This window comes from Accipiter gentilis, chromosome 1 (genome assembly GCF_929443795.1).
Source record: "Accipiter gentilis chromosome 1, bAccGen1.1, whole genome shotgun sequence".
Taxonomy (NCBI): Eukaryota; Metazoa; Chordata; class Aves; order Accipitriformes; family Accipitridae; genus Astur; species Astur gentilis.
In genome coordinates, this window is record NC_064880.1 from 53,263,697 (window position 1) to 53,282,134 (window position 18,438).

The 18,438-nt window shown below is 36.4% G+C and overlaps 1 protein-coding gene across 1 annotated transcript in view; it reads right to left on the reverse strand.

Moving 5' to 3' along the window:
* The window catches only part of NEB (nebulin), a 128,930-nt gene that overhangs the window by 15,762 nt on the left and 94,730 nt on the right, over positions 1–18,438 (reverse strand). Inside the window, exons 119-140 of the mRNA XM_049816933.1 lie at positions 18,260–18,364; positions 17,974–18,081; positions 16,642–16,746; positions 15,306–15,410; positions 15,079–15,183; positions 14,390–14,494; positions 14,149–14,259; positions 13,553–13,663; positions 12,976–13,077; positions 12,749–12,847; positions 12,013–12,111; positions 8,779–8,889; positions 8,527–8,631; positions 7,639–7,743; positions 6,233–6,337; positions 5,263–5,373; positions 4,677–4,787; positions 3,667–3,780; positions 3,423–3,527; positions 2,864–2,968; positions 2,129–2,233; positions 1,203–1,295 (exon numbers count right to left, since the gene is read on the reverse strand). Coding sequence (XP_049672890.1) covers positions 1,203–1,295; positions 2,129–2,233; positions 2,864–2,968; positions 3,423–3,527; positions 3,667–3,780; positions 4,677–4,787; positions 5,263–5,373; positions 6,233–6,337; positions 7,639–7,743; positions 8,527–8,631; positions 8,779–8,889; positions 12,013–12,111; positions 12,749–12,847; positions 12,976–13,077; positions 13,553–13,663; positions 14,149–14,259; positions 14,390–14,494; positions 15,079–15,183; positions 15,306–15,410; positions 16,642–16,746; positions 17,974–18,081; positions 18,260–18,364 — 2,325 coding nt within the window. The remainder of the gene's footprint in view (positions 1–1,202; positions 1,296–2,128; positions 2,234–2,863; positions 2,969–3,422; positions 3,528–3,666; positions 3,781–4,676; positions 4,788–5,262; positions 5,374–6,232; positions 6,338–7,638; positions 7,744–8,526; positions 8,632–8,778; positions 8,890–12,012; positions 12,112–12,748; positions 12,848–12,975; positions 13,078–13,552; positions 13,664–14,148; positions 14,260–14,389; positions 14,495–15,078; positions 15,184–15,305; positions 15,411–16,641; positions 16,747–17,973; positions 18,082–18,259; positions 18,365–18,438) is intronic.

Below are 18,438 nucleotides of genomic sequence, written 5' to 3' on the forward strand. Positions count from 1 at the left end.
AGGGGTCAATACTGGGGCCAATACTGTTTAACATCCTCCTTGGGGACCTGGATGCTGGGACAGAGTGCACCCTCAGCAAGTTTGCAGATGACACAAAACTGGGAGGATTGGCTGGTTGTCCTGCCACCCAGAGGGACTTCAACAGGCTGGAGAAATGGGCTGAAAGGTATCTCATGAAGTTCAACAGTGGGAAATGCAAAGTCCTGCAGCTGGGGAGTAATAACCCCAGGCTGAGGTTCATGCCGGGCACCAACTGCAGAGGACCTTGGTGACCTGGTGGACAACAAGCTGACCATGAGCCAGCAATGCACCCTCATGGCATCCTTGGCTGCATTAAGAAGGGCACTGCCAGCAGGCCAAGGGAGGTGATCCTTCCCCTCTACTGAGCAATAGTGAGGCCACATCTGGAGTTCTGTGTCCAGTTCTGGGCTCACCAGTACAAGAAAGATACGTACTTACTGGAGCAAGCCCAGTGTAGGGCCACAAAGATGAGCAAGAAACAGCAGCATCTTTGACATGAGAAGCAGTTTAGAGAGATGGGACTCTTCAGCCTTGAGGAAAGTAGGCGCGGGGGGAACTTATCAATATGTATAAATACCCAGTGAGAAGGAATGAAGAAGGAGCTACTTTTCTCAGCAGAGCTCAGTGACAGGACAAGAAGTAATGGCCACAAATTAAAAACCAGAAAATTCAATCTGAAGACAGGAAAACACTTTTTTACTGCAGTGGTGGTCAGACACTGGAGCAGATTGCCCAGAGAGGTTGTGGTGTCTTCATCCTTCGAGATATTAAAAACTCGAATGGATATGGTCCTAGCCAACCTGCTCTAGCTGATTCTGCTTGAGCAACAGCGTTGGAGTAGATGATCTCAAGAGGTCCCTTCCAACCTAAATGAGTCTTTCAATCTGTGCTAAATAAATTTGTGATGAGATTAAAATGATGGCAAGAGCTTTAATATTTTAGAAATGGATTGTAAGTAACAAATTGAGTGTTAATAATTAGAAACATTACTGTTTAAGTAACAAGAATAGGCAAAAACTTCTAGAGAGTAACCCTTAAGCTGGATGGATTATTGCCAAACCACTGTTAGCAACACTTAAAGAAATAAGAAGGGGGGGAGGGGGGGGGGGGGGGGGAAGGGGGGATTTATTTCAAGTTTAATTAGCATTGGTAGGGTATTAAAAAAATCAATTCTTTTGTACCGAGCTGATTGCATCCTGGGTTTGTTTAACTCTCTGCATCTCTGGTGTCTTTTCAATAGTAGTTCCAGTTCCAATATCTTCTTTATATAAAATCTTAATATTTAGAATGAAGACAATAAGGTTAAGCACACAAAACAACATTATTTCTTCTGAAGAGTGAATACAGGCTCATGACAGTGATTTGTACACAACAGCAGAGGCTGAAAGCCAACTCAGAGGATCATCTCCAGTCACAGCCTTATTGCCTATTTGAAGTCTGTACTACTACGTGAGTGCCATTTGTGCAATAAAAGGGGCTAATCATTTATATTTGTAGTAATGCATTTTAAGTAGAGTATCAAAACATTTGTAGCCTAATTTTAGGATTGAAGACTAGTATTTTTTCTAATTTGTTCCTTTTGTTCTAATTTGTTTTATTATGTTTTACACAAATGTCCTCCACTTAGCGTAGTTACTTACTACGCTAATGGTGCTAGTGGCAAAATGATACAGCAGACTTTATGCACTTCATGGTAACACACGAAGTGTGAAACAAATCAGGCAGACAGTTGACTTTTCACTGAAAGATGACAATTGCAACACAACAAGAATACACTACTTGACATAGTAACAGGACAAAAGAAAGGTGGATACTAGTAATCCAATTTAAGTACAAGATTGGTTGTTTAACTATATCACAGCTATGTATATATGAAAGAGTACAATCAGGGCACTCCACAAAAAAACCCCAGTAGATTAAAAGGGGTAGCAAAAACGAGCTAAATCCACTTAGAATAAAATTAGTTTTGTTTGAAAAAGTTCTTATACACATTTAAGCAGATCAAGAACATAAGTACCTGTAAGGTAAGAGACAAAAATTGTTATTTTATTAAACACATTAAACTGTATTTTTTGGAATGAGTACTGAAAACAGAAAATAACTATACCGAGCTGAAATTCTTCTGGTTTTCTTTCACACGCAGCATTTCTGGTGTGTCTTGTACAACTGTAACTTTTCCTTTACTGTTCTGTAGGTCCCACTGATACTGAAGCTGTTGAAAAAATTAAAGTAAAATGCCAAATATTAACTCAATGCCACAAAACTTTACTCATAGTTTTCTTTGAAGATGAGGAAAAAAAGTATTTTCAAGTACACCTTATAAGGAGGTAATTTTAACACCACCATTAGTGATATAAAGATGCACCACACTTACAAATACTCTCATTTAAATTAGCAATAGGAGATCCTTAACTAAATTCACTGAAAAAATCTTGAAAGGTGCCAGACTGTATCTAAAACAATTAAGTCTCAACAATGAAAGTTAAAGATATCAAGTCAGATTGTGGAGTTCTGTTACGGACCATACAGTCTTGCAGGTAGTCCGACTGACAACAACAGACAACTTCTGTAAGTATAATTCTCTATTACTTGCAAAGGAATTGTCAAAACACTGCAGCAGAAAGTTTTTTTCAAGGAAATTACACAACCATTTTGGTGGTTCCCAGTGTAATGCATAAGTGGGCTGCTGCATACATAGTGGACCCTCTAACTGAAGATCCCTGAGAATATAAAGGCAGCCTAGCTGGGACTAGACTGTGATATCAGGACTGTATTAAATGAAAAAAAGCTGAAGGTTTTTTTATTATTTGACAGTAACAGTGTTTATTATTTATATACGTACTGTGCTAAAGTTCTTTTGATTCTCACGGACTCTCTGCATTTCTGGTGTGTCTGCTACAGGCACATAGTATGGCATACTCCTTTCTGCATCTTCCTTATACCTTTTCTGATAGAAAATACAAAATATATTCCATTAATACCAAAGCAGTAGTAAAACAATCTGGCATTAATGATTGTTGCATAATGCCCATCTTTATGGAAATGTGAGTACTTCTGTGTCTGTTATAAATTCAGATTATGCCTCTGTGTAAGATTTACTTTAAACATTAGGTTATTAAGGAGTAGCAAAATTAAGCTAATTAATTTACTTAGAACAAAATTAGCTTTGGTATTGCAAAAGCAATAGAAATTATTGTTTCATTTTATACAGTATTAAAATAAATTAATTTCAATATTGAAATGGGATTTCAGAGTAAGAGATGCCACATCACTCTAGAAAAATTTGTTTTTTCTGTTATCATCTCCTGAATGTTGTGACAGGCAGTTATTTAGGTGCTCCAAATGAGTATCCACTTGAGGTTCCCACAAGAACAATGATTAAATTGCTTCACTCAAAATACCTGGCTCGAAAGGTTCTTGACCTGCTGGGCATGAATAATCTCTGGAGTATCGACAACACTGGTGTAGTTGGCTTTCTCCATTTCTGCCAATTGTTTATATTTGATCTGTTGGGAGAAGGCTCACATTTAGGTACCTTAATCAAATCTTGACAACAATTTTCATTTGGTTTAATCAGAAAAAACTGTTAATAAATTTTCTTTTAAAGATGACATCAGCTGTGATATACAAGATATTCACACAGACCTGGCTGGCAATGTCAGTGGCATTCTTTGCTCTCACAAAATCTGGTGTCTCCAAAGCCAGTTCTGTCAGACCTTTTCCTCTGATTTCTAATTCCAAGGCTTTTTTGTACTCTTTCTGCAGATGAAGACAGCAAATAGATACCTTGTCAATGTGAATGCAACACCTTTAGCAACTTCAGATAGTTTCATGACCACCCCACAAAATAGGAATACTACTAATATAAACTCAAAATTAAACACACAAATTATGTCATTAGAGTGTGTACTTTATGACTTAAATCTTGAGAACAAATAGCCCTACTCCAGCAGTAAATGGAGCACACTGCAGGCCAGCTGTATTAAGGTCACTCTTCCTTCTCACACCAGTAATCTCAAAGTGTAATTTCCTTTAGGTGATCAGTGCAAAACAGTAACTTATACAGAAGAGAAGCAACAGAGGGAGAGCAGTGTATGAAATGCATGTGGTAGTGAAGAGTGGTCACAGATGCTTCACACTGAGTGTGTCCAAAAAAAATGCAAGGTGTCAGGATTGTCTGTGATGTTTTGGGGCCTTTGGAATGAACACCATCCCTAAAAACTCAGTGCTGCAGCAGCCACTCTTCCCAAAAAAGATCTTCCACTAATCCCTAATTCCACTAATTCCTAATCCTTGGTAACTGCTCCAGACCTAAGATGCCTAGTTTACCAAACTGACACCTCTGGTTCCTACATTTAGCCTTGCTGCATCACGATGCTGCTTTAGTCTATCCCTTGACTGATCTGACTATTGATCACAGCACCTGTTTCCCACCTACATTCCTGACAGTTACTGCAAAGCCAGAAAAGAGCTCACTTAAAAGTTCAGGCTCCCAGTTTTAACCTCAGTCACCCACACACATTCTTTTTTTTCTCTCCATTCAAGAGTTTCTAGGGAATAACAAAGTTCATACTAGTGTTATACAGCCATAAGTGTTTATCAGTTGGAGGCTGTTACATCCATTCAGGTATTTTCCCCAATAGCTTTTGACATACCTCGTTCAGGATTTGAGTTGCATTCTTCGCTCTTAACATGTCTGGAGTTTCCTCTAAAGCTGTTAGTCCTTTACCTTTGACACCTTCCTCCAGATCCTTCCTGTACTCTTTCTACAGAAGAAAGAAAATGAAAACTGCAAAGCCAGACTAAAGAGAGTTCTCCATTTCTGCAACTTTGTGGCAAAACTTTAAAAGGAAAAAAAAATAAAAATATCCAAAAGCTCCAAAAGAAAAAAGAATTTTTTAAAACAAAAAAGAATATTGTATAGGGTTATACAAGAACTACTGCAACAGAACAGAGTATAGTAATTATTGTTCCAGATAAATCACAAAGGCACCCACATATAGACCCCATTACGGAACAGTTAGGCTGATGATTGTCAGAAAGGGACACAGTAAATATGCATACAATTAACAAACAATGAAGTTAATGTCCATGACAAATTAGATCACAACACAAGATATATGTAAACATGCTTAATGTGAATGGTTAGGAAAAAGAAAGTGGTGAAGAAGACATGCTGCTGAGAATACTTAGTGGAATTATTTAACTTGACACAGGAAATAAGCACAGAATAACTGCTACCTCGCTTGCTATTTTGGTTGCATATTTGACATGTAATAAGGATGGTGTAACCTCCAAGCCAGTAAGGTTTCTCCCCTTAATGGACTCCTCAAAGTCCTTCTTATATTCTTTCTAATGAGAATAAGAAGAAAAAAAGCAAAATAGCAAATATTTATTACATTATTTTTAATTACGTGAAAAAATACTGGGAGGATGGAGCAGTGGTTTGGTATTAAAGTCACAATGACAATCTGCTACAGTCAATGCTGTGGGCACCTAAAGCAATAAATCCTGTTTCTACTAAAACCCATGAAACAGCTCATTACTTTCAATGGAAATATGAACTGACCCTGCCTTCTTTTTTAATTTTTTCTACTTATTTGCATATGCAGAGGAACCATTCAATGGAATGACTCAAACATAATGACTAATGGCCTTATACAACTGTTTTTCAGCATGTATAAGCCTTCATCTGTGACAGGACAAGATTATACTTCAAACAAACAGAAAAGAACTGCTTGAGGAAATAGAATGACAGGTCAGTGAAGAACACTATGACAGTAGAGACGAATAGGAAATAAATGGGTTTCTCAAAAATAAAGTTCTGAGTGAAAAGAATAACCAAGGTACTTTCTGTGGATTATGATAACCGACACACATACTATACTTATGTTGCAAAAGTTTAAGTGAAATGCATTTCATATTACATTTCTTCTAAAGACTCGAAGACTTGCTTTAAGCTTCATTTACTGATAGCTTCTTGATGAAAAATTACAGATGAGAAACTTCATTGTGACACGGGAAAGCTTCATGAATTTTAAATGTAGTATTTCATAATCAATATAAAGAAACGTGAGATAGCTATAATTTTTCAGTTGATCAGGATGCACAAGATGCAAGTATAATCGCCTGTCTAAATCACTGCTAAAGTTTAACTGTAAAAAATATATGTTAAAGTTTTTTAGTCTATCAGTATTGATTTTAACTGTACCTCACTCTGCATGAGCTGAGATTCCTTTGCAGTAAGGTATGTTGGAGTTTCAAAGTCCAACATAGGTTTTCCTTTTTCCTTCTCATACTTCTCTCTGTATTTCACCTGAGAAGAGAAGAATAAAAGTTACCCTCCCAAATAATCAAAGAACCAATTCATCTACTAGCATGTGCCTACTTTGGTCAACAGATCTGTGCTAAAAAATAAATGTCTAATACTGTTTACCTTCCTGAAATCCCTATTATTGACCATAAAATGTAAAATCAAAGATCAAGCTTGCAGCAAAAATGTGTGTGGCCTAAAATTCTACCGATTTATTTCCTGTTCCAGAGTGTCAGCTCAGATTTCAAGAAATTACTGATCACAAGAAGGAAGACAGGTAGCTGTAAAAATCAAAGTTAAAGGCACTCAGACTGCTCATGACCCTGGCTGAGTTCAGCGAGTTACATGTTAATGGCTTCCTGGAGTGTTAGAGGCAGGGCTTGAAAAGATGCAGTTTAGCAACTTACTAACTAATTCTGTACATGAGTGTCCAGGAAGTAAAATGTCCACAAGGAGGAAGATATTCTTGCTTCGAGTTACAGTATCCAGCTTTTAGGGCATCAATTTTCAGACTGCTGCATGAGGTAAAGCTATGTCTTTGGCTGAGACAGATCCTGATCTCAAACCGGAGCAACAAGTAGTGACTTTAACTACAAACTGACTAACAGCCTTTCTCTTATAGCCCTTTGCTATGTAACCTTTTTGCTCTTCTGTGCCATGCTGCAGAACAATAACTATGGCTCTTTGTGTTCTAGCAGTAATTTCTCTCTTGCTTTACAGTCAGTATATACCTGGAATAGAACCTGGAATATAGAGGATTATAGACCAAATCAGAGTGTGAATTTCTCTGGAATGATTCACCATTTGCTGTATTCCAGAGAGAAAAAACATCAGACAATAGCAGCAGTAGGTATTGTTCTGGTTAAAGCAATTTTGGACGCAGAAAAAGAATGGCAGAGCTCTCCTTTGTAGGAGACCTTGAGGCTAGAATGGATAAAGCAGTTGAAAATACACTGTCACCAACAGCCCTACTTCCTTCAATTTCCAGTTTCTGTGATTACCAGGTCCTTTTTTCTATAGATGAAATCACCCTGATAAATGCATTACACTTTGTAAAAAGATCCGTATACAACAGACAGAAGTAACTTTTGAGATCTACTCTAGGATGAAGAAATCATACAGATATTTTACATGTGTTCTGAACTTGCAAAGATTTCTCATTGACTTGTTTACTCAGGTGTGCAGTGTTTATAAAGCAGATAGGGACAGAGATTGTTACATTCTCAGAATTTGCTAGGATGGCTTCAGTGATGGAGACTGGTACTCCATGAGTGGGGTTAATGAGAAACACATGACCAACTTACGTGGCTCTGTAGTTCTGATGCCTCCCTTAGATGAACCTGTTCAAGATTATCTGGCACCACATGGTAGTGACCCTTACTCTTCTCATATTGCTTCTTGTACTGGTACTGAAGGGAAGGTGTCAAAAATCATCTCAATAAAAAAAAATCCCTCAGCAAATTTACTTCTTAGGTCCAATCAAAGCAACACTTCAATGGAACATCAAAGAGAAATTAGAAATACAAAAAGCAGAACAAAACCAAGAAGTTTAACTCCCAGTATCAGATATCAATTCTAAAGATTGGGTGAACAGTTAACTTTTTTGACCATTTTGATTGCAACAAAGATTTTTTCAAAACCAGGATTAAAAAAAGAAGAAGAAAAAAGAAAGCACAGTGGATACATCAAAAGGCTGTACCAGGCAATAATGCTTTTTGTCTTTTCTCAGTAAAATTATTAAGTATTTTGTTAGCCATACTTCTGTACATCTAGAACAGGGGGATGTTAAACATAAACATGAAATGAAAAAACCAGACAAAAATAAAAACTTTAAATATAGTAAGCAGAAAAGAAAAAAGTAAAAAAAGAAGAAAATGGTATTTGTTAGTGTAATGCAATCAGTTAAAATGTAATAAAGAATCAATCCACTAAAAATTATTAGAGGATTTAAAAATATTAGCAGTTCTACAGCTAATAAAGATTTCACTTCCCAGAGGGCAAATGTGGCGAAGTTGCTAGTTAACTAGGAAATAATCATTAGAAAGTAGAGGAAGAGATCACTACCAGGTGATGTCCGATGAACAATAACAGAGGGAGTAATTGTTACAGAAATAGTTAGCAGACATCAATTCAGAATGGAATCAATAGTAATGGAAAAATCAAATGGATCTGGGATTAGTTAATGAGCTTACAGCACTGGCAAGCTGGCTTGTACTCAGGACATGGTTCATGATGAGCGATTCAGACATGTCTGTGACAGGCTTATGAAGTTTCTTTAAATCTGCCTTGTATTTCACCTGCACGTAAGAAAGGACAAACAACATCAGAAAAGGAGACTGCTAATAAAACCTGTGATGTTGAATGTATTAATAACATAAATGAGGTCTTTGTTAAAGAAATTTGAAACTTTTAATTTCCCTAAGGGAAAAGCTAAGTAAACATACCTCACTAGCCATGTTGTGAGCGTCTTTCATGGTCTTGTAGATTTTAGCCTCCTTCAAATCATACTTTGGCTTTTTACCCATCTCTTTGGAAAAATTCTCCTTGTATTTCACCTAAATTAAAAAACAACCAGGTATTACAACTATTCTTGAGTACTCACTTGTTTGGCTGCAGAAGGCAAAGAGACCCTACTTCAACGCTGATGGTAAGCAGAACAAAACCATAGTAACTTGAAGGCATCCACTGGAATAAAGGCTATTTTAAAGACGAGCTCACATGGAAAGAAAAGCTACATACAAAATACCACTTGCAATTTCTCATTCAGTGCACAGGTTCCATCTCCTCATTGTAAAAATAACAGACATAGTCACGACAATTGTGTTGACAAAATACAGCTAAATTCTGACCCTCGGAGATTAAGAATTTTTCACTTGATGGGAACTGTGCATATATAAAAGATACCCTATTTCACAGAGACAAAAACCAACACAGGTATAAAGAGTATTTAAAAGAACTTTTTACGTACTTCTTGGAGAACTATGAGCTTTAAAAACTACCTGAAGACATACGAGCACTGAAGGTGGCAATATATCAAATACTGTTATACACATACTGTGTTCTATATAAATCACAGATGAAGAAGGATGCTAATGCTTACAAACAGAATAGTCATACAATTAATTACTAGGAATGAGATTATGCAAGAGGCTTAGTAACACTTCCAAACCACATTAGCATCAGCAAGGTAAGCCATAGCGATGTAAACCATAATAATCCAGCAGACCCAGGCTGGAGTCACAGAACTGTTGATAGGAATGAGAGTTTTGCTAATGACTTAAGTAAGGGCAAGTCCTTCATCCATCATGACTTGTCCCATCCCGCTGCTGCAGGTGCAGCTAAAGGCTAATTCCTCACTATTTCTTGTAAACCTACAAAAAGGGACAGTTCCATTAGGAATGTTTTGGCTTTATTACTTTTTTTGCTATCAGAGATGCGTAAAATTGTTTCAGAAGTCACTGCAGAATGCAAGAAAAACTCAAAGTATCAAAGACTAAATTCTGGCTTATCTAAGTTGGTCCCATAGTTAGTATGTATGCTCATCACCATTAGAGTAAACGTCAGTAGAAAAAATCTGAGGATTTGTCATGTCTTCCCCATAGTAGTATTCTGCCTGGTCTGGGAACAAGTAAGGCAACATGTCTTTCTGCTTACCAATCCACATTTCCTTGGAGATATTTTATACTAAGCAAGCTAGCAACCTGCATCCCTGGTCTAAAGAACAAGAACTGAACAACCGCCATCAGTCTTTCTGAAAGAATTTGATCTCATTCAGGACCAAGATAATACTTATAAAAAGCATGCCAAAAATATAGGACTGTGGCTGATGAGGAAAAAGGATTAATGGTTCCTCAGAAAAAACCCTGATCTCCCAGACAATATTTATGTGAAAATTGAAATGAAAGAAATGAAATACTGAAGAACTGATAACTAAGTTGAGGAACAGCTGACTCATGCTAGAGGTTTTTTAATGACAATTACAGAAATGTAAACAGAAAATTTTATATTAGTAAAAAGAGACAAATAATTGAATGCAGAATTAAATCACATTCCACAATCACATTTTACACTTTGAATTCATTGTCATATTCTCGTCCATACAGCACCATGTGGTTCATGCTAGACACCACCATTGCTCTTTTGCTTTGCAAAATATGCCAACATTCAGATAAAACACGCAGTGGAACAGGCAAATCCACAAGTTATATAGCTGCTCTAAGAAAACAAAGAATATTAACATTTTTGACATAAAGCCATCAGTATTGGATCTGACTCTGCACACAAAAAAACAACAAGCAGAAGTATACTAGAATCTGTTACGTTTTGCAAGCTATACAAAATATGATCAAGATCAGACCATCACGCCAAAGAGTTCACTATTTTAAGCCCAGAAGAAATGTTGCTCGAAGATCTATGCAGAATTAAAAGCAAGCATGTCAGACAGGCAGATGAAATCCAACTAAAAAAAGGCAATTAGATGAACAAACTGGACATAATGCTTTATAAAAGAGAAGTTTATGAGAAGAAATGCCTAAGAGAAAAAAAAGTTAAAGAATATGCCAATTATTCTTTGCTCCCTTATTGCCTCTACAATAGTTAATTTTCTCTCAGAACTAAAATAATCTCATCAAAGCATGTTTCTAAGACTAAGAGGAGAACTGGCTAGCATTGGAGCAAAAGCACGGAGAAGGAAGATCTCATTATCACTTAATGGGAATAAGAGTAATTTCTTCTTTTTCTTGTAGTTCAAATTGTTCAGTTTAAGAATCCTTGGTTCTACTGAAAAGATTCCTGGTTTTCCTGACAAACACAGTGACTGACATTCAAACATGCGACAGTTACGTGCAACAGTCATGGCTAGACATGGAAAAACCATAATGCCCCCTTTTTTTTGTTTGGAAATACATGTGTAAAACTGAAATGGCACAGATCTGTCTGCTTCCACTTCAAAACTGCTATGCTGCCATCATTTTTTGATCTTCCAAAGGTTTTTGAGATGGCAAGAAATATAAGAAACTATGTGGTCTCAAATCACTATGGGGTACGATTCTCAGAGGCTCTGGGACTGATTCAGTCCTAGGCTATGCTTCCATTATGCCATTCCAGCACAATATAAACAGAATAGTTTAAATGAAGTTTAAAGAGAAGTCTGAAGTTTGAATAGTTAAAATGTGAATGTTATGCATATGGTATGACTGTTCACTGAAAATTACCAGCACCATTGTTTGGGTTTGTCATACACACGTATTTCCATGTTTTGCAGAGTTTCAGGAAAACCAGCTCAAGCTTATATGTCTGGTTTTAGGGGGTTGGGGTGAAAAAGGTGAGTTTTCACATTGCATGAGTGCATGAGAAACTTCCATTAAAAACACTGGAAGTTCCAGAAACATTATGAAGGGCATAATAACATTCAAGCTTCATGTAGTGTTTCTGAAATGGACAAATTCCCAACCCACAGAATTCCCATGCACTATCTTTCCAGAGCAAAAAAAAGAAAGTCACCTCCAGCTAAGCAGTCTCACAAGTTCTGCTACATTCAACGCCTTTGGAACAAAAAGATCCAGTGCAACTGGTGCATCATAAACCCTTCAACAACTTGGAATTGTAAGATAATATGCAAGCAAGAGACAGATGCATAAAAATGGCATTCCCAGATGTGTCATTTAAAATTATCTTACATGACTACTTAGCATATTAGCTTTCTTAAAGGTTCTCATCCATGGGGTATCATAAGATGCAGCTCCATGCCCTCGCATATGTCGTTTGAGGTATTCTGCCTATAATGCGTAGCAAGAAAGCAAGATCAGAAATGCAAACAATTGCAGGTTTAAAGCATGAAGCGGTGAGAAAGAACCGAGTTGAACTGAGGTCCTGGCAGAAAAAATTGTCACAGAATATAGCAAGCATGTGCTTCAGACTGATCAGAGAACATGACCATTGTATAAAAGTAAGCGAGCTTCTATTAATATAACATGTTAACTTCAAACCAGAAGATTCTTTTAAAGGCACAAAATACAAAGAAAGTGGCTGAAAGAAACAATGTCCATCTCATAAAGGGTGGATAATAAGAGTTAGGTAAAAGGCTGCCTCTTTTAAAGTCAACACCCAGAAAAGCTTAAAAAAGAGAACACGACTGACGCTTCAGCCTTAGTATTTAAAAGATCTTGTCATGGCATCATTTTAAGGAGATTCTGTACCTCCATTACCGACATTTAGTAAGTAAGTAGAAAAGTTTATTCAATGAAGAACCTTGCATCAGGATTTAATTTTTACTTTAAGACATTTCCTTTAAAATATTCCCTTATCCTCTAATCTAGAAATAATTTCAGTTATAATATTAGTATTGCTCTATAAGTTAATATCATATCTCATTTCTCTCACTGCTTCAGCATTTCAACAACTTTTTATTATTACCTGGCTAGTTAGCTTGGACACCTCCTTTGCCAGTTCAATATCTGGACGTCCCAGCATGGTTACGCCAATGCCAGCTTCTCCACGCTTTTTATATTCAATCTAATAAAAGAAAAAAAAAAAGTCTAGTTGAGTAGTGATGACATTCCCTCTTAATTATTTTACTGACACTGTTTTTAATAGTAAAACTACTGCTAAAGAATTATACAGAAGACTTAAAAATCACTTACATTGCTAATTAACTTGGCAGCCTGAGTTGCTTTCTTAATATCTGGTCGATCTGCTATAGGTGTGTAGTGGAGCTTGGACTTGGCATCTTTCTTGTATTCAATCTAATCCATGATGAGAAACAGAGGAAAGAAAATTACTGAGATTTGTTCTTGAGGAATATAGCTAATAAGGACACAACAATGTTGCTGGTAAAGTCCTTTTTTTGGGGGGTGCTGTTAAATAATTTCACAAGAAATAGATTTGGGAATGTGTTTTTGCAAGTTGCTTACAAAGGAAGAAATAAGCATATGCAATTCTGTCCGTATTTGAAGGAATGAAAGAATTACATGCAATTTGCACTAGATTACTTTAAATCCTACCATGTGATTAAGTAGAAATATGATTTTCAAAGAAATCCTTTATTTCAGTGCAATTTTGCATTTGTAAATATTTGCAACTTTATCTTTCAGAATTACACCTGAACATGGAGGCTGGGAGGAAATCCAGAAGTATGTGAACTTTTGTTTTTGCCAGCTGTCTTTGATCAAATTTACTTACACAAGCTACTTAATTCATGAAAAGACAAGACAAACTTACTGTGCTCTGTTTTTTAGCAACTTCCATGGCATGTTTCACTTCGGGAGGCTCCAGCATGACAGAATAATTAGACTTCCCTTTGTCCTTCACAAACTTCTCTTTGTAGTTTGTCTGTTAAGAGAAAAAAGGGCCATGTGTGATTTTTTAATTTCACATGGAGGTAAATGCTACTGAAAGTTGGAAATAAGCTCACTGAAACTGTTAAGACAAATAAAACACCGTCTCCTCAGTCTCAAAACGTATGGTCCCCAGCTTGTTTGTCATAATTTGCACTTCAGATTACAAAAGCTTGCTATTTGGAGATAATGATTTCTGTTTAAACTGTGTTCTATGAAAAACAAAATCTGAATTAAGGCCACCCATTAGCACTCCAGCCTGTCATTTTTCTCCAGACTATTTCAACAGATTCCCAATTAAATGTGCTTAGCTCTTTGTTAAAGTCTCATTCTGGTAGGAATTAATCTTTCCGACTCCTTGGGCATTTTATGATAAAACTCTAAATGTGCTGCATGTGTACAAAACCATGCAACAGTCTAATCAATTATAGGCAGCAGGTAACAATCGCATCATAAATTGTTATCACACTAGTTACTTACGTCGCTGACATTCTTGGTCACCTCTTTCACATGAACAGTGTCTCGTGTCTCTGGCAGTGTTGTATAAGATCCATGTGGAAGCTGCTTCTTGCTCTGTTCTTTGTATTTGTTCTGAAAGCACAGAATAAAAATAGGTAAACAAACAGCAATGCAACACACACACACACACACCCCATATTAAAAGGATGTACTTAAAATGAACAAAGAACTCTCCGATACAAGAGTATCGGAGATACTTTACCTCGGATACAAGAGAGCTGACGTTCTTAGCGAGGAGGATCTGAGGTGTATCTGGAACAACAAGGTACGTTCCCCGAGCTTTGTTGTGCTTCTCTTTGTATTTTATCTAGCAGTCAGAAAAGGTACCATTTTAAGCAATGTGTATCTTGTCTTGTGGCTATTTAAAAAGAAATTACTATAGTTGTGCCTGTTTGTTAGTGCAAAAGTTTGCAGAAAATCCCATATTTTGATGTTTTCCAAGATAAATTCACTCCAGTCTATATAATCCTATAGCTCTCACTTGGAATTTTATTAACATACTGAATATTAATATATTGTTAGTAATTATTAAAGATACTTTGTGTTACGCACAAGTTATACCTGCAGCTTTTTTTGTTGTTTTCTCCAGATAATATTTTCATTTCAATAACAGGAACACAGAGATATACCAAACGTCTAGGGTGTTCAGGCAATGTTAACTTTGAATATTTATTTAATCCATGAACTGGGCCACTGACATTTACAAGACCAAATTTATTCAGATTTTGCCAATTTGTTAATGAAATAAACAAGTCAAACCAAATAGTGAAGTGAGACTGAGAATAACTTTTCAAAGCTTCATTATTAATCCAATCATATTTCCAATAAAGTCGTTTATGTAGTAAGTAAAGTTCTAGCAGAACAAAAAAAAGTGAGTGTCCAAGTACTTACATCACTTGCCAGGATGGCATTGTTTAAGGCCAATACTGTGTTTTTATCATCTGTGACGGAGAGTTTGCATCCCTTTAGGAATTCCCGGTCCAGTTTATATTCATACTGCAGGAAGAAAAAACTAAAAGATAAGAGTCTCAAATCTTCTACTTTTTTTTTTTTTTTCCAAATTCTGAACATGAGAGATGTGGGGAAGGGGAGTATTCAGTTTGTTCTGATTCTCTTACATCACTCTGTTGCAGAGATGACTTGGCTGCTTGAACAAAATCAGGCCTATCAGCAATCCAGTGCCAATGAGCCTTAGCTGCTTCATATTTCTTCTTATAATCCAGCTGTTTACAGTGAAACAACAAGAAAAAAAGAAGTTAATTGGAAGTTGTGTGCTTTACACATGACATACAGATGCAAATTCTCTTTTGGGCTGTACCAGATAAAGAGAGAAGAGATAAGAAAGTGCATCTACATCAGACCAGGGCTTTCCTCTGAATCATGTACAATCCAGTGGGAGTCCATTTACTCTAGCTTTTCCACTGTTAGGTGGAGAAAGGAATATGAATGACTGAAAAGATGTCATGACTTTGAAGAAGTGGACTGCTTTCAGTTCCTTGCCTATTTAAGTGCATGTTGGGCCATCAATAATAGAAAACAGAGTAGAGCTTCCCATGAAGTGCTCACTTTGTCTACAAGAACATCATCACAGAAAATTTCTGGGGCAGTTACATCTCTGTCAGGAAAACAGAGGGGGACGAGAAGAACAGTAGATGTGTGACATACAAGGACCTCAAGTGACCTCAAGGACAACTTGCAAGAGTAAGCACTTTAATATGAAATAAATTAAAATATATTTTATTCAAGTAGAGTAAGAATTAGAAGCAATGTCCAAGCTCAAAAAACGTCAATGGAACTTAAAGTAATGGCTCGTGGTTTCCACTGTGTCCTGGGTTTGGCTGGGATAGAGTTAATTTTCTTCCTCGTAGCTGGCACAGTTCTATGTTTTGGATTCAGTATGAGAAGAACGTTGATAACGCACTGATGTTTTCAGTTTTGCTGAGCAGTGTTCATGCTAAGTCAAGGATTTTTCAGCTTCTCATGCCCCGCCAGCAAGAAGGCTGGAAGGGCACAAGAACTTGGGAGGGGACACAGCCAGGGCAGCTGACCCAGATTGGCCAAAGGAATATTGCATACCATGTGACGTCATGCCCAGTATATAAACTGGGGGGATCGCTGCTTGGGAACTAACTTGGCATCGGTCAGCAAGTGGTGAACAATTGCATTATGCATCACTTGTTTTGCGTATTCCAATCCTTTTATTATTATTGTCATTTTATTATTGTTATAATTATCATTATTAGTTTATTCCTTTCTGTTCAATTAAACTGTCTTTATCTCAACCCATAAGTTTTACCTTTTTCCTTCCAATTTTCTCCCCATCGCACGGGGTGAGGGGGAAGCGAGTGAGTGGCTGCCTGGTGCTTAGTTGCTGCCTGGGGTTAAACCACGACACACTGCCAGTCCCAAACACTATCCATAATAAAATTAAAGTATTAATAAAACTGAACTCACATTGCTGTTTAGCTTGTAAGCATGCCTTGGAGTCTTAATATGAACTGAATCTGCTATGACATTGCAGTGAGATTTATTCCTCTCATACACTTCTTTGTATTTCAGCTAAAGAAAGACAAACATAAACAATGTTTACAAAGGCAATATCATTGTTGACAAGAAAAGCATCAAAACATGAAAAATATGATATTAAAAATTTCTCCTGTCAAGATAAAATCTTAATAGAAAAAATTATATCAATACATCTTGGTATCAACTATCTGCCTGAAAGAAAGGTTCTCTTCAAAAGCAGTTCTTTTTAAATAGAAAATGTAGCAGGTAAAACTCACCATGAAGCAGAGACTAAGATTTAACAAAATCTACACATGAACAGTAATTCTTCCTGTTTCTAGTTTTTTGTAACTAATAGCAATGCTTTAAAGACTCTTGTCTTACGATAGGCACATTCAATGCTTTCTGAAAATTCCTTTATAGAATCTGAAATTCAGCACTCAGTTTGGAAACAACAAAATGTACTTCAATTCACAGATCACTTGAATACCTTTGTCTCTTAATGATCCATGTTAGTATCTGGATAATACGGTTATTTTTTCCTTCTAGATTTACTCATTATATAGATAATTCATGTAGTATCTGAATTACTTTGACGCTACTTATTCTCACAGTACTAGGTTGAATTACAGAAGTGCTAGTATCATTTTATTTATGGATATCTAAGGAACAATACAAAAGTCAGAGAGAAAGCCTAGAGTAAGAGGAGGAATTATGATGAGGACTCCCAAATCCTACAATATAACTCTATCTGCATCATCTTCCTTTCTCTCTCTTCTTTTTAGCATTCCATTGCCCCATAATTAAAACACGTAATTGTTTTAGATCAGAATATTTACTTTACATATTTACAATATCCATAGAAGAAATGAAACACAGTAATGTATTAAGTATCTTATTCAAGGCTCCACAAAAGCCACTAGCCAACAGAGGAAGAAAACCCAGAAACAAACTCCTCAAATCCATGCTTTAATTAGATACCAGTTCCAGCTCATGGCTTTTATTACCAGTGAGGGCTGCTCTACCCCAGCAAAAATGTTCCAAGAGCTACAAAAGAACATTACACAAAAAAAAACTTCCTGCATACTTTCATACTCTACTGTGTTTTTTGAAAAAGCATTAAGTACATATGGAGTTTTATATGCAAACAAAACCAATACACTCTAACAAGAAGCTATTTTTTAATGACAGTGTTACATATGAGTTAAAAGTATTGCATATCAAAGCAAAGACTTACTTCTGTGTCTTTGTTGATACCACATACAAGGATAATTTACTTACATCACTTATTCTGTCCTTGACCTTGCGCACATGCAATAACATAGGTGTATCATGGATTGTAGTATAGCCTTTAGGCTTCTCTCTGTTATATTCCAACTTGTAAATAATCTGAAGATAAAAATTATAGATTATATTATTTCTTGACACTATTGGTGTCCAGTGGAAAAAATCAAGATGAGAAACATTGTATAATGGACTACTGAAAATGCCATATTCTTCATTATCATACTTCAAAGGTCAGAATTCAGAGAAGGAGGTATGCTTGAAAGGGACTAACCACACTTACATCACTAATCTGTTTGTTGACTTTTGTAGTCCTTAAGTGTTCTGGAGTATCCACAACCATAGTATACTTGTCCTTCTTCTTTTCATAGTCCTTTTTGTATTCAACCTGGTGATTGGGAAAGATTTTATGTTAGCCATACAAACCAAGACAAAACACCTCCAGGAAATATGTTTATAGTC